Source organism: Hyperoodon ampullatus (assembly GCF_949752795.1).
Source record: "Hyperoodon ampullatus genome assembly, contig: scaffold_514, whole genome shotgun sequence".
In the NCBI taxonomy this organism is placed as follows: Eukaryota; Metazoa; Chordata; class Mammalia; order Artiodactyla; family Ziphiidae; genus Hyperoodon; species Hyperoodon ampullatus.
The window spans coordinates 52,668-68,160 of NW_027640759.1; the positions used below are offsets into that span (position 1 = coordinate 52,668).

Here is a 15,493-nt window from a genome sequence, read left to right on the forward strand (position 1 = left end):
GACAGTCCTCCTTTCTTTTGGTAAATGGTTCATATACAACATGAAATCAAGCTCTACTTTATTAAAAAAACTGAGTATTTTTAACAGCAAAAATATATATGTTTGTATTTCTCTTTTTTAAAAAGACATTTAATAACAATAAGTCAGAGGACAGGATTTAACCCTCAACTCCCCACCCTGCCAAGCTGTCTACATGGCACAGATACATTAAGGCAAAGGCTCCTGGAGAGGCATGTCCGCCTCGGCAGTGGGCTGGGGACGTGAGGGGAACACACTCCGCTCCTGCAGGGCTCCTTTAGAAAGCCTTCTCCCTCATGTTCACCAAGCCATCCTGCATCCCGAAGTAGACCCTCTCCGCCATGCTGATGAACAGACCCGTGTCCACCACACCTGGGATCATTTTGATAGCTGTGTTCACTTCACTCCATTTGTGGACCCCGTCAAACTTCCAGTCCAGGATAAAATTCCCATTACAGTAAGTCCCCTACATACGAACCTTCAAGTTGCGAACTTTCAAAGATGCGAACGTGCATTCACATGTCCAATCACGCAAGTTAGTTCATGTGTCTGGCGTACATTGTCACATGTGTGCATCCTCAGCAAGTTGTTGTACTTTTGTGTACTTTACTGTACAGTACTGTTGCTATGCAACATGAGGAGGTCTTACTAATGAAGACCTGGTGGAATTGGAGGCCCAGAGAAAGGACAAAGAGAGACAAGAGGAAGAAGTAACTAAAGAACCGAAGAGATTCAGGATGCAAGAAATGACAAGGGGATTTTCTCTATTTGAGGAGGCACTGTTAGTTTTTGAAGCACAGGACGCGTACGTAGAAAGGTTCACGAAGGTTGCAGCTGCCGTTCAGGATGCAATCCAGTGCTACCATGTCATCTATGATGAGAAAAAAAGAGCTACTACCCAGATATCACTGGATCATTTTTTCAAGAGGGTAGATAGAATTGAATCCAGCAAGGAACCAGAACCTGTGCCATCGACATCAGGCATGAGAGAAATGGCAGCTTGCCCTCCGTCTCCTACTGCTGACGACCCTTCAGCTCTACCGTTTCCCACCTCCTCTCCCCCTCCTCTAGTCAGTAACTCTTCTTGACTGTTCACTCGATGCAGCCCCTGTATGCCAGCTGTTGTACTGTACTACTGTACTTTTCAAGGTAATGTACTGTACTGTAAGATTAAAAATGTTTTCTTTAATTTTTGTGTTTGTTTTTTATGTATTATTTGTATGAAAGGATTATAAACCTATTACAATACAGTACTATATAGTCGATTGTGTTAATTGGTACCTAGGCTAACTTTGTCGGACTTATGAACAAATTGGACATATGAATGCGTACTCAGAACGGAACTCATTCGTATGTAGGGGATTCACTGTTATCCATCACCAAGGGATCTGCCTTGTTGATGGCCATTCGAAGTTCAATCATGCCCCCAAACTTCTGGGTCACAGCTCAGCTCACTGGGACATAGGCCATCGGGATGACCTTGATGGGCGTTCCCCTTGTGCCACTGATTCCCTGAGGTTCTTTGAATCTTTCCTGAAATCGGTGATCACGATGAAGCAACTGGCATTGCCAGCCACAATTTTCTCCTGAGTCAGGCAGCCTCTACTGCCCTTGATGAGATTGAGATCAACATCTTCCTCATCAGCACCATCGATGGTGAGGTCAGTCTCTGGGTGTCGGTCCAGGTCACCGAGAGTTCAGCCATACTGCAGGATGAGCTGATGGGCCTGGAAGGAAGTGGGAATACAGACGGGGTTCAGATTCTCTTGTTTCACCCTTTCAGCTATTTGCTGCACAGCGTGGACAACTGTAGAACCACTCCCAATTTCCAGCACTTGGTTATTCTTCACGTGGTTCTCCACCGCTGCGCGGCCTGCCAGCTTCTTGGCCTCTTCAGCCTTGGACATGATGGAGGGGGCCAGGCAGATACTGTTAGCATCCCTGCCGCCAGTACTTGTCTAGACCAGCAGTTCTTAACTCAGGCTGCACATTAGAAATACCTGGGGAGCTTTTTAAAATACACCAGTGCCTAGACCCCATCCACAGAGATTTTAACTAAATTGGTCCAGGTAAACCCAAGCATAACTAATTTTAGAAGCTCCCCCAAGTGATTCTAATGTGCAGACTGGGAGATCCACTGGGTTAACCACAGCCATCTGAGACCCTCAGAACAGGGGCTGAATCTTGAGCACAGTACGACTTATAACATGGGGCTCACGGGAAACCCTCACTGAACGAATGGATGAGTGAATGAATGGCAAGGAAGAACTTCTGCTCCAACCCTGTCAACCCCCAGTCTGCACCGTGCACCGTCCTGAGTGTGGTTCCTCCCTCCCCTCTGTTCTCCCTTCTCTACTGAGCGCTGCACTTAACCACCCTCAGTGGACCACGTCCATGAGCCAGCTGGACCCTCCTAGGTGTGCAGACTTCCTACTTCTCCAGCAGCTGCTGTGCTGGAAACCCCAGTCCCACTCTTTCCTGGTAGCTGGCCTAGTCGGAGAAGGAGATAACTTACCTCTTGTGCCTTAGCTAAAGCCCCTGCCCAGTATGACGGGAGAGCAGTGGGAAGGGTAGGCTTCCATGTGCTTCCTCTTCTGCATTCAGGCCCAATCCCAAAATGGACTCCCAAGTATTCAGTGGCAGAGTGCCTGGCCTAACTAACAAGCAACCACAGACAAAATGTTCACTTCTCCTGCCCAGGTGTAAAAAATGTGTCTTATCTGATTCCTTGGACAAACGGGAGTCTGAGAAATGACCCTGTTGATGTCACCAGAATGAGTCAGTGGTAAATACATGCCCAGAGATAACATCATCCAGTATCCTACCCTCTGATTCTGGCTTCCATCTCTCATCTGAAATTGCTCGTTCAAAGGTCACCTGCAGGGCCAGCTTGAGCAGCCTGCAACCTGTGCGGTCCCACAGGGCCTCACACCCTGCATTCAGAAGGGCCCTGCACCTGGTTTTACGATGTGCTGTTTGTTGTTGCCGTCTTGAAATTCTTAACAGTTTTGAACAAAGGCGCCCCACATTTTCATTTTGCACTGGGCCCTCACTTCTTGTCCGATCCTGGTCACCCATAGCCTCTTACAAAATCCAGCAAGGTTATCCTTCTCAGAAAGGTCTCCACAGCGTATGACCTCAGTCTCCTTTGTGCAAATCTCTGTGACACCCAGTCTTCTGTTCCCTTCCTTTACATTAAGAAAGGGTGGTGTTGGGCTTCCCTGGTGGCACAGTGGTTGAGAGTCCACCTGCCGATGCAGGGGACACGGGTTCGTGCCCTGGTCTGGGAAGATCCCACATGCCGCGGAGCGGCTGGGCCTGTGAGCCATGGCTGCTGAGCCTGCACGTCCGGAGCCTGTGCTCCGCAATGGGAGAGGCCACAACAGTGAGAGGCCCGCGTACCACCAAAAAAAAAAAAAAAAAGAAAGGGTGGTGTGATGGGGTGGCATGGCTGCAAATGATGGTAGGGCTCAAAAGGCCCTGGGGAATAAGTCGTACAAGCCCTCCTTGGCTCCCGGGCCTGAAGGAGAGTTAACAGTACCAACTTGGGAGCTCAAGGCCCCAGCAAACGTAAGAGAATCTGAGTCAGCTCCAATCCAGAACAGAAAATCAGCGTGAAAACTTGTAGATGACCGTATTGGACTTCAGAAACCTTGAAGAACCCCTTCCAACTCCTTGAGGGGCTGTCTACCAACAGTGCAGAGAACTAACGCAGTGCCCCCTGCCAGGCAAGGAGATCGGGCACCCTGCGAGGAGCCAGGAGATGAGGTCCTCTGCAGAGAGAGAGACAAGTTTCCCAAGGAAAAGGCTGAGGAAAGTTTGTTCACCATGGAAGAAGGTTCACGGTAGGAGGGCAGAAGGGGAGTATGGAGCTGAAGGGAGATGAGCTCAGGGGACCGTGGATGTGAGAGGGGGCCCACCCCAGTTCTGCCCCCCAGGCCTGCCAAGCAGGGATCCTTCTGCTCAGCCAGGCTCTGGGCACAGGGCAGAGGTTCTAAGAGGCTGAGTTTCAGCCCCGGCTGGGAGAGGAAGGATGGAGGATAGTATGTCAAGGCCTTGGAAGGGGAGCCTGAGGCAGGGAATGGAATTGGGGCCCAGTCTTCCCAAGGCAGAGTTCATCAGGGTCCGGGATCTGCCCTCTCTTGGCATCGCCTGGCCAGGCCATGGCTCAGGTATCTGACACCTGGGGCCTAGAGTCACATGCCAGGAAACCCAACACTCTTGGGCCCCAGCCCCCAACTTCCAGCAGCTACAAGCAAGCTCGCAAGGCTTCTGGAGGAGGAAGCGGGTCTCCAGAGCCGAGCAGCAGGGAGGCTACTTCCGGGGAGACGGCAGCACAGGAGAAGGCTCTCCCACCAGCAGGGGTGAGAGGCTGGGAGGAGGAAGGAGAGGACAGGGAGGAAGAGTGGGACGGAGAGGAGAAAGCCGGGATGGGCGGGGGGCTGACGTTCCGGGAGAAAGGGTGACCGGGTACAGGAGCTGGGGCCTGAATCACCTAGCCTAGCTGCATGCTGCAAAGCCCTGTTGCTGATCGGGCCCTCTGGTGCCTACCTGGCCCACCTGGCAGCCATCCAGGCAGGCTGGCAGGAAAAGCCTGTATTCCAATGAAGGAAATCAATACATGAGCAGAAGCAGACACTGAGAAGCCCCCAGACCCAGAATGACCAATAGGGCTCTGGACCAAGAGACTTCATCGATTAGCCTTCCAGAATCAAAGAGACTCTAGAAGAGTCTCAGGCCCAGGGGACCCTCTACCCAAAGTGCCCAATAAGGAGTCTTGGACCCCAAAGAAGCAAAAAAGCCACCCAGGCCTGAGAGAGCTCCCAAAGGAGAGGCCCCGGCCCAAAAGGAATCCACAGGGGGACTTCAGGAAGAGAATGCTGGCCGTGGGAATGGAATTCTCTTGACCCATTCTTCATTTATGGGGTTTTTTCTTCCCCAGATCCTACTCCACTCCAGGACTATGCCAATCTGTGGCCATGCTCCCACCAGCTGGTCACCTCCTGTCCCTGCTGCTGGTGATAGGCACAGGGGGTACTGTGCCCAGCCCCCGGCTGGCTCCCCAGGGCTGCTACATGGCAGAAGAAGCTGGGGAGCAGACATTCCGCTGCAGCCAGGCAGGCCTGAGGGCTGTGCCCACCGGCATCCCTAACGACACCCGCAAGCTCTACCTGGATGCCAACCGGCTGGCATCCGTGCCGGCTGGGGCCTTCCAGCACCTGTCTGTCCTGGAGGAGCTGGATCTATCCCATAATGTCCTTGCCCACCTCTCAGGGGCCGCCTTCCAGGGCCTGGAGGGCACGCTGCGCCACCTCGACCTCTCTGCCAACCAGCTGGCCTCGGTGCCCGTGGAGGCCTTTGTGGGGCTGCAGATCCAAGTGAACCTGTCTGCCAACCCGTGGCGCTGCGACTGTGCCCTCCAGGAGGTGCTTCGGCAGGTGAAGCTGGCACCGGGCACTGGGACGGGCATCGTCTGTGGCCCGGGAGCCCGATCAGACCTCGTGGGGCAGGAGTTCCTGCCGCTGGTCGGGGAGGAAGAGCTGTGTGGGACGGGGCGGGGCGGGGCCCGGCACAGCACCGACGTGGCCCTGCTGGTCACCATGGGGGGCTGGCTGGTGCTGGTGGTGGCTTATCTGGCCCAGTACGTGTGGCAGAACCGGGATGGGACCCGGCGTCCCCTCAAGCGGGCCCCCGCGCTGCCTGTGCACTCTGAGGACTCCTCTACCCTCAGCACAGCGGTCTGATGACCAGGGCTGCTCTTCCGGCCCTGCACCCCACACCCCTGCTCCTACGCCCTCTCCTCTCCTCCGACCCCTTCTGCCTCCTCTGCAGCCCCTTCCCATCCCCCAATTCCACCTCCTTCCTCCTCTGTCTCCCCGAAACACCTGATCTCTCTCACTCCACCAACACCGTCTTTGGTGCCTGGGAGTTTTGATGCCGACTCTGGGTCTGGATTGTGCTAGACTCAGAGACCCAGAGCTTCTGAGTCCACAGTGATGGGGGGACCCCAGAACAGAGAATGAAGGTAGACGGTCACGTATGCCAACCTGGAGGTAGGAGCAGGCAGCTAGAGAGCGTGGCGGAGGTGACCTCAAAGCCTGCGCTATATGCATGTTTGAACTGACTGTGCAAGAATGAGGGGGGCTTTGGGCAGAAGAGAAAGGCCCCCAGCTGAAAGCTGGTGGACCAAGACGAAGAAGATGTAAAACAACTTGGAATGTCTGGGCAGCGGCAAGACATATCTGGGGGCTGGAGAGGAGGGCGCATAGAGGGGCGAGGGATGGTGGGACCAGGCTGGCAGTGGGGTCAGACCCCGTGGGCTCTTCCTCTCTTCACCCGCCGCCTCTGCCGAAAAGCCCCCCTCCCCGCCCCCTGCCCCATGCTTCTTGCCTCTCTCACGGCCCCAGGCTCCTCTCCCTGTACCTTCTATTGTGACCCCCTGGCTTAGGGTTCCCTGCTTCCTTTTCCAGAGATTCCCTATCTCTCTGCTCTCTCCTTTTTACCCAGAAGGGCTTCCTGAACCCTTTCCCTTAGGGGAGAAGAAGTGTCTGCTCTGCCTGAGCTGGGGATGAGTCACTAGAGAGCTGGAAGGGAGCTGGGGAGGTTTCCCATCCCCAGAACATGACTGGACAATTCAATAAAGCCCTTTTATTAATGCCCCGATCTCTTTCTTATCATTCAGTTTATTGAACACATGTGGCCCCGCAGTGAGGCGTGGGAGGGTGTTGAGACCTTCTCCGCTACCTCCACCACCCCTTTGGTGCGGGTGCTCCCGCCGGGCTGGGTGCCAGCTCCTCTCTCCCATGCTACCTCCCAGCTCCTGACACCAGAGTCTGTCTGCCAGGCATGCCAGGGCCTATGCATTAATGATGATGGAATGGAAGAAGGATGGGGAGTGGGAGGGGACATGGAGGGAAGACAACAAGGGAGGAGGGAAGGAGGCAAAGCCCAGGCGTCCGCCTCCAGGCTGCTCGGGGTGCCCGGGAAGCACAGGAAGAGGGAGCCGGGACTCTCTGAGCAGTCTGTTCCTGTTCTCAGCGGGAGTCTGAGCAGGGGGTAGGGAGAAACTAGATGTGCCCAAAGTTAGTAACAGAATTCCTGGGCAGAGACCAGGTTGGCTGAAGGAGGGGGCCATATGAGACATCCCTATCACCAAATAGGCTTTTCAAGGGACCCAAAGGGGCCAACACTCCCTGTCCCTTGCCCCTGTGAGGGTGATTCATCATGTGGCTTCCATGGAGGAAACAGCCTAGTTTCAGCTTTGGGAAAGCTCTCGGGAACCCTAGTAGAAACTGAAGATAAGAACCACTGAACCAGGGTTCCACCCAACTTATGGCAGAGCCTGGGGCAGACTAGGAGGCCACTCAAGGAGTGGCAAAGAGGAATCCGTCACCCGCCCTCGTCCCTCCGACCCATCCTGACTTCCCTGCCTCCCTTCCAGCCCTGCCCCCTCCCCTCTCGATCCCTGAGGCTCTTCCCACCACTCCAACGCTGAGCTTCCTCACCTCATCCGGGAAACCTCAACTTGACTCATCTCAGAAGAACATGGGACAGCCCCCCACCTTCTCTTCTCAGGAGACACGGGCCTCCCTCATTTCCAGAGGTGCTCAGGGATGGAGGAAAGAACTTGGATGTGGGAAGTTGCAGGCTGTACCTTTGACCGTCCACCCAGCCACATCGTGGCTTAGAATCCTGGCCCCATCCCTATCAGACCCTCCACCTCTCCCTCCCCTGCCACTCTCAGAATCTGTCCCACTCTGCTCACCCACCCCCTTCTGGAATCAGGCTGGGACTCATCTCCCTAGGTTCTGGGAAATAGATTGTGGAGATCCATCGGGGTGGGAGGGTGGGGGTCGGGTGGGGCCCCGTGTCCCTATCGTTGATGCCCATTCCTGGAGGCTCATTCAACTCCCTGTCATCCTGAGCAGTGGAGATAGCATCTTTAAGGTCTGCAGAGAGTGGGTTCCCCTACCGTCACCCCTAACCCCAATGCTCAGAGGTAAGTTCAGGATGGGAAAGGATCCAGGGAGGGAAGCTTTGCTTGGAGCCCAGATCAGGAGGGGGCCTGGAGCCCTGGATAATAAACGTCCCACCAGTTACATTATGGCTCCCCTCTGGCTCAAATTTCTTTCCCTCTCTGGAGCTAGGACAGGAGGGAAAGGAGAGGGAGGACACGTGGGGCAGAAGATGGGGGTGGGCAGGGTGGGGAGGTGGCAGACAGGTGCTTCACTGGCTCTCCTCCCCAGGGAGAGACCTCTTCACCCGAGCCAGTTGGGGTCTCTGAGTCAGAACTTGGTGCGAGGTGGGTGTCCAACGCAGTAACTTCGGCTCAGCCCATCACAGGAGACTGGGCAAAGTGGGGCCGCCACAGACTCAGAGAAGCTCCTGCTAGGACAACAGTTACTGAACCATCAGCACCCTGGCCTCTGGGTCGTGCTTGTTCTCTGGGCGGGCAGGAAGGGGTGGCATAAGTGGTTTCAGCCCCATCCTTATCTCTGCCGGAGACCAGTGATCATAGGACCAGTGTTCCGAGACGCCACGTGGGCCCTGGCAAGGCAGCTGGATGGCCTCGTTTTTGTTGCCTGCTTCTGGCCCCTCTGCCTGGTACAGAGGAAGGGGGGACATGTTATGTCAAGACCAACCTCTCCCATCGGGATGTGCTGGAGCCAGGAACAAAGCTGCTTCCCTGGTGGAGCAGTGGGTAAGAATCCGCCTGCCAATGCAGGAGACACGGGTTCGAGCCCTGGTCCGGGAAGATCCCACATGACGCGGAGCAGCAGCTAAGCCCGTGCGCCACAACTACTGAGCCTGTGCTCTAGAGCCTGTGAGCCACAACTACTGAGCCCGCGTGCTACAACTACTGAAGCCCATGCGCCTAGAGCCCGTGCTCTGCCACGAGAGAAGCCACTGCAATGAGAAGCCCGCGCACCGCAACGAAGCGTAGCCCCCGCTCGTGGCAACTAGAGAAAGCCCGTGCGCAGCAACGATGACCCAACACAGCCAAAAAAAAAAAAAGGCTGCCAGCTACCAAGAGAGCCCAGCAACCTGCCTGGTCCAGCTCTGATGCAAGAACCCAGGAAGGCAGATCCCGGCTTGTCATCCATGGGCAGCACCCTGGAGCCGGTGGTCTGTGGGTGGGGGTGGGAGGAGAGGAGAGTCCCTCACTCAGCCCTTCCACCACCAGCTTCTGGAGCAGCAGAGAAAGCAGATGCTGCCCTCGGGGAGCCCCAGTCTGAGGAGGAGAGCTATGACCCTATCTCTCAGGGAACCCCCAGACTGATGGAAGAAAGAGGGTCCTTTGTCTTTGGGGAGCTCTGATACTGGTGAGACCAAGACATGCCCCAGACACACAGACTGAAGCACCTACAAAGCCTAGTTATCTACTAAAGGAAGTGGAGAGAGAACAAACCGAGTACAAGGGAGCTGAGGGAGGCGGTTAAGAAGCAGTGCCCCACCCTTCCTGTCCTGGGCTCCTGTGCAGACATTCCAAGTGCAACCCTGAATGAGGGGTGTCAGTATCAAAACCAGGAGAACCCGGGCAGCTTCTTCCAAGTACCTCCCCCATTAGACTATGGGGAGTCCCAACCAGAAACCGTTTCCCCTCGTTTCTCTGGGGCCCTGTTATCAGCAACCTCGGTTGCCTGTAAGGCATGATTTCCCAAACCAGGAAGGCAGAAAACCAAGCAGACAGAGCTAGGCGTCTGAGCTGCCAAAGCGGATGCCACCACAAGTCCACTGGCTCGTTCAACAAACATTTATTGAGTTACTACTACATACCAGGTGCTGCAGATTCAAAGATGAGGAAATTGTGGTGCCCATCCTTGGAAGACCTGGCAGTTAGTGATGACAGCCCGGGCGACAGAGGTGTGCGCAGGGGCCACGTGAGCCCAGAAGGGGCATCTAAAGCAAAGGTTCAGGTACTTTGTTCACAGGAGCACTCACTCAGAACCCATTTATTTTGCCTATTTTTTTAAATCTTATTTTACATAGAGTTCTAATAATTTTGGAACTATGGTTTCCTTGATGCAACAGGTTAGAAGCAGTATATTTGAAGTAGGAAAAAAGTTCACTACAGATAGAATAACAGCAGGGTGTATCAACAGCCTGACAGCAGGGAGAGACATTACTAAAAGTATTTTTAAGAACTCAAAAAGCAATGCAGGGCTTCCCTGGTGGCACAGTGGTTGAGAGTCCGCCTGCCGACACAGGGGACACGGGTTCGTGCCCCGGTCCGGGAAGATCCCACATGCCGCGGAGCGGCTGGGCCCGTGAGCCATGGCCACTGAGCCTGAGCATCCGGAACCTGTGCTCCGTAACGGGAGAGGCCACAACAGTGAGAGGCCCACATACCACCAAAAAAAAAAAAAAAAAGCAATGCAGTAGGGCCCTGTAATGTCTTCTTTTTTAAAATTTATTTTATTGAAGTATAGTTGACTTACAATGTTTTGATAGTTTCTGGTATACAGCAAAGTGATTCAGTTATACATGTATATACATTCTTTTTCATTTTTAAATATTTATTTACTTATTTATTTGGCTGTGCTGGGTCTTAGTTGCAGCACACGGGATCTTTTTAGTTGCAGCATGCAGGATCTTTAGTTGTGGCATGCAAACTTAGTTGCGGCATGTAAGATCTAGTTCGCTGACCAGGGATCAAAGCCAGGCCCCCTGCATTTGGAGCATGGAGTCTTAGCCACTGGACCACCAAGGAAGTACCTACATTGTTTTCCATATTCTTTGCCATTATGGTTTATTACAGGATATTGAATATAGTTTCCTGTGCTATACAGTAAGACCTTGTTGTTTATCTATTTTATATGTAATAGTTTGCATCTGCTAACCCCCAACTCCTGATGCATCCCTCCCCCACCCCTCCTCCTCCTTGGCAACCACAAGTCTGTTCTCTATGTCTGTGAGTCTGTTTTTGTTTTGGAGATAAGTTCATTTGTGTCATATTTTAGATTCCACATATAAGTGATATCATATGATATTTGTCTTTCTCTTTCTGACTTAGTACAATAATCTCTAGGTCCATCCATTTTGCTGCAAATGGCATTATTTCATTTCATTCTTTTTTATGGCTGAGTACTATTCCACTGTATATATGTACCACATCTTCTTTATCCATTCATCTATTGATGGACATTGAGGTTGTTTCCATGTCTTGGCTATTGTAAATAGTGCTGCAATAAACATTGGGGTTCATGTATCTCTTCAAATTACAGTTTTCTTCAGGTATATGCCCAGGAGTGGGATTGCAGGATCATATGGCAACTCTATTTTTAGTTTTTTGAGGAACTCCGTACTGTTTTCCATAGTGGTTGCACCAATTTACATGTAGTGTCTTCTAAATGACCCTGTGTGGACAAATTATTCTCCCCGCCTCTAAGGGGCCTATGGATGTTGGCAAAATGCATAATATTAATCTCACTGACTTTGAGTTACCTGCAAAAAAGGTCAAATCTTGGAGTGTCCACTTTCAGGGACAGGGAGCCGGTGATGCATTTGAGAAAGTTTCCCTCCTATCAGGGCAGAAGTAAATAATGCAGAACGACTATTGGGAAAATGCTTGTTCTACCAGGGCTGCCTCCTTGTTCCTTCCGCCACGGGACCAAGATCTGCCCTGAGGCTGTGCAGAGCAGCCCAGTCTCTCCTGGAAACGACAGCCCTTTGAATGGGTGAAGATGGCTCTCCAGCACCTGATTCAGCACATCATGGCCCTTCTCTGTTCTTGTCTCTCTGTCCCCGATTAATGTCCCACAATCACCACCACACCCACACACCTGCCTCAGGTCTCTGGAAAATCCAGCTTATCTCCTCCCAGTCACAATACTCATTTCTGCACTTATGATGATTACTCTCTTCCTCTTTTAGAATGTTTAAAAAAAAAAACAAAAGGGCTTCCCTGGTGGCGCAGTGGTTGAGAGTCCGCCTGCCGCTGCAGGGGACGCGGGTTCGTGCCCCGGTCCGGGAGGATCCCACGTGCCGCGGAGCGGCTGGGCCCGTGAGCCATGGCCGCTGAGCCTGCACGTCCGGAGCCTGTGCTCCGCAACGGGAGAGGCCACAACAATGAGAGGACAGCGTACCGCAAAACAAAAACAAAAACTCAAGTCCCCACACTAAAACTAATGTCTGAAGTCAGCACTCAATTTTCATTCATTTTAGGGGTCAGGGCAATTTATCATGCAGAGTCAAGCCATCAGGGAAGGTTCTCTCAAAGGATGTATGGGAACAAGCACAATGGCATGGTGTCTGTCCTGGAGAACCAAGAAAAGACTCCAAGATCACCAAGACTGCAGTCGCAGGGCTCCTGGTGAATATCTCTGTCACAGTCAGCAGCAAATGTTAAAATTCCATGGACATCCAAAACCTCAGCACTGTGAATGATCTGGAAAACCTAAGAAGGGGTGAACTGCTGAGGTAGGTGGGGAGGCAGGTTGAGGATGCCAGGCCGGCCAAGGGGGCTGGCACCAAGGGGCATGCCCCCGCCCAGAGTGGTTCAGGCTATCAGAGCTGGCAGGGATCTTTACTTTACAAAAAGGCCCAGAGAGGGATGGTGAGTTGTCCAAGATCACACAGGGAGTCAGGGAAGAAGCAAGACTAGAACCCACAGGTCCCCTGTCCCTCTGAGATACACACACACACACACACACACACACACACACACACTTCCTTCCAAGGGAATGGGCTGAGGGAAGGGTAGACCTAGTGGTGCCACTGAGGGAGCTGGACATGGATCGGAAGAGAGCCCCACCCACTCAGAGCTAGCTCCACCCCCGCAGCACAAGAAGCTAAGAAGCTTCAGGAGCATGGGGAAAACCTGTCTGTACATGGCGACCGATGCTGTGAGATGCTGAGGGAAGCCGTCCTGGAGGAAGGGAGCAAGACTGGAGAGGCCATTCCATCCACTTCCTCACTGCTGCTGGATTCAGAGTTGGGAACCTCCAAGATGCTTCCCATGCCCCACCCCATCCATACACACGCTTGCCCCCACTCCTTCCCTGCCACAGCCCTTGAATCTCCCCTGCATCCTTGCCCATCATTAGGGCATCCTAATGTACCTCTCTCCCGTCCATACCTGCCTCTCATCCAGTTCCCCTAATAATGGCGTCTTCATCTTTTATAATACCGCTCTTCTCTTTTCTAAGGACTTTTCCATCTATTATGTCACATGAGATAGGCAGGCTACTTGCTATTGCAATCCCCATCTCACATGTTTAGGAAACTACCTCGGAAAAGTCCATTGGCTCACCAGCTACTCAGTGGGGAATCTGTGAGCAAAACCCAGGCTTTGAGACTCCAGCCGGTGCTTTCCCCTCACAGCTCCAGCCCCTGCCAGAGTCCTCACCTCCCTCTGCCGAGTTCCCCTCTCTTCATTTCTCTTCCATCTTCCCCCCACCACCACCTGCCCCTTGACGACCTGTCTTTCCCCAGGGCTCTCTCAGTCCCAACACCACCATCAGCCTACCCCAAGCAGTAGTCACTGGGTAGAGCAGGGGGGTGCCCTGGGCGGAAGCCGGGTGAACGTGAGGAGAGGACGGGAGGCAGACAGCCCAGGGCTGGTCCCCCAGTCTCAGGGCTGAAATCTGGGCAGTGGGGGACTTCCATTCCTCTTTAGGCTCTGCCCCCCAAACCAACTGATGACCCCAGCCCCTGCCTCAGGCCCTTCCAACCCTTTCTGTGCAGCTCCCTAAAGCATACACCTCTCACCACTCCTCCCCTCTCGGAGACCACACTACGCGGGTATGTGTGATGAGGCGAGCTGGCCAGGAAAGGCAAGGAGGAGCAGGGAGTCAGTGACAGCCAGTGCCCCGTTTCTGAGCCCTCACACACATCCTCCCATTCAAGGACTGGAACCTGAAGCTGTTCCCCTCCGAAGGTGAGAGAAGCTGAAGGACTCTTCTTCCCTCCACATCCCATAATGTGATGGGGGCTGGGGAAGGGTGGACAAAGTCTCAGAAGGCGAGAGGGACACAAAGGTCCCCCTTCTCCAGCAAAGGAAAGAAACCGATCAAGTGAGGAATTCAAGCCCAGAACCCTTTCTCAAAACCCTGGGGTGGTGGTGGGTGGGATGCAGAGTGGTCTCTCAGGATGCAGTGATGACAGGCATCCCAGCCACGGGTTTCCTGGGCCTTTAAGTGCATCCTCCCCCTGCCCCAGGCTCCACCAGGCTCTTCTAGGCAGGATGAGGCTGAACCCACCCAGGGCTGGACCGGCGGTCAGGACGATGCCTCTTCCTTTAGGGCTCTCAGTCCTCCTTCTTCGGTCACAGTCACCCGTGCAGTCCCTTTCCCCTCTGCAGGGTCCTCAACGTCCATCAAAAAATACTGTAAGGAGCTGAGCTCCCCCGTCACCCCACACCAGACCCTGCCCTGATCCTCTTTCCCTGGGGAGGGGTATTTGAGGGAGACACAGGACACCAAGCCTCAGAAGGGGGCCTCTGTGCCTGGGGGTGGGGGGACTCTGTGGGTGAAGTTATGTGAAGGCAGACGGAGCGAGGTAGGGTCCTAGTCACCACTGTCCTGTCCTCATAGCTCTGTCTGGGCCTGAGCCGGTCCCCCGGGAGCCCACGAGGTTTCGGGAGCTACAGGCTTAGGTGGAGGAGGAGCTCCTGGTGCTGAAGGGCCTGACCCGGAACAGCAGACAGCCGGGCTGAGGGAAAGATTGGCGGATTGGCGCTGCTGGGCCAGGGGCGGAGGCTGCAGGAGCTGTGGGACGCGGCGGGGGCGGGGCTGGGGCGCCTGGGGGCGGGGCCGGGACGGAGTGGGCGGGATTGCGGGAGGCTGGGGGCGGGGTGATGAGGGAGTTCCGGAGCACGCTGGAGTGGTGACTGCAGGACTGAGGGGGCGAGAGGCGGGGCTTAAACGGCTGGTGGGGATCTCTGGGGGCGGGGCTAAACTGGTGATGGCTAGACTGTCTGCCGCGGGGGCGCGGCCGGATGGTGAAGGCGGGACTACGGGAGCGAGGGGAGGGGCTTAATATGGCTGGGGGCGGGTGTGGGCGGCCTGGGGCGGGGCTACGGGTTGCAGGGGCCAGATGCAAGTTGGATGGGGCGTGACTGGCCTTCTCCTGGGAGATCTCAGCCAGCACGTCCAATCGAGGGAGGATTCTTTATGCTAACGGAGAGACTAGGCTCCTGCCCTGAGGGAATCTTCACTCTGAGTGGGGAGACCTGCTCCCTCTCCCTCGTGGAGCTCTCTGTCTCACTAACTGCAGGAGTATCTAGCTGATCACTTCCCATCTCTCTGCCAGGTGGATGGGGCCCTGGATCTTAACAAGCCAGAGGTTCTGGGAGTCCGAGGGGCGGGCCCAGTTACTCAGTCCTCGAATGACTACAGGAGACTTCTAGCAAACTCAGTTCCATACTGGCTGGATACATCCTCTACGTGCTGGAAGTTCTGAGTGATGAGGGTCGGGAGTGGGGATGGGGTCAGTCTCTGATGTGACTGATGGGCCTACTGGGTTGGGCCCAATT

At 54.2% G+C, this 15,493-nt stretch overlaps 1 protein-coding gene and 1 pseudogene across 2 annotated transcripts; one reads left to right on the plus strand and one right to left on the minus strand.

Moving 5' to 3' along the window:
• Positions 1-295: 295 nt before the first annotated feature.
• LOC307070054 (ribose-5-phosphate isomerase-like) lies at positions 296-1,925 on the minus strand (annotated as a pseudogene). Its single transcript has 2 exons — positions 1,399-1,925; positions 296-484 (listed from the first exon to the last, which is right to left on the minus strand). The product of its transcript is annotated as a ribose-5-phosphate isomerase-like (transcript).
• Positions 1,926-4,955: 3,030 nt separating this feature from the next.
• On the plus strand, positions 4,956-5,762 carry LRRC3C (leucine rich repeat containing 3C; the record flags this gene model as incomplete). The annotated part of the gene is made up of 1 exon (XM_079728653.1): positions 4,956-5,762. The coding sequence occupies exon 1, from the start codon at positions 4,998-5,000 to the stop codon at positions 5,760-5,762; it is 765 nt and encodes a 254-aa protein (XP_079584779.1). The 5' UTR covers positions 4,956-4,997.
• Positions 5,763-15,493: the final 9,731 nt, after the last annotated feature.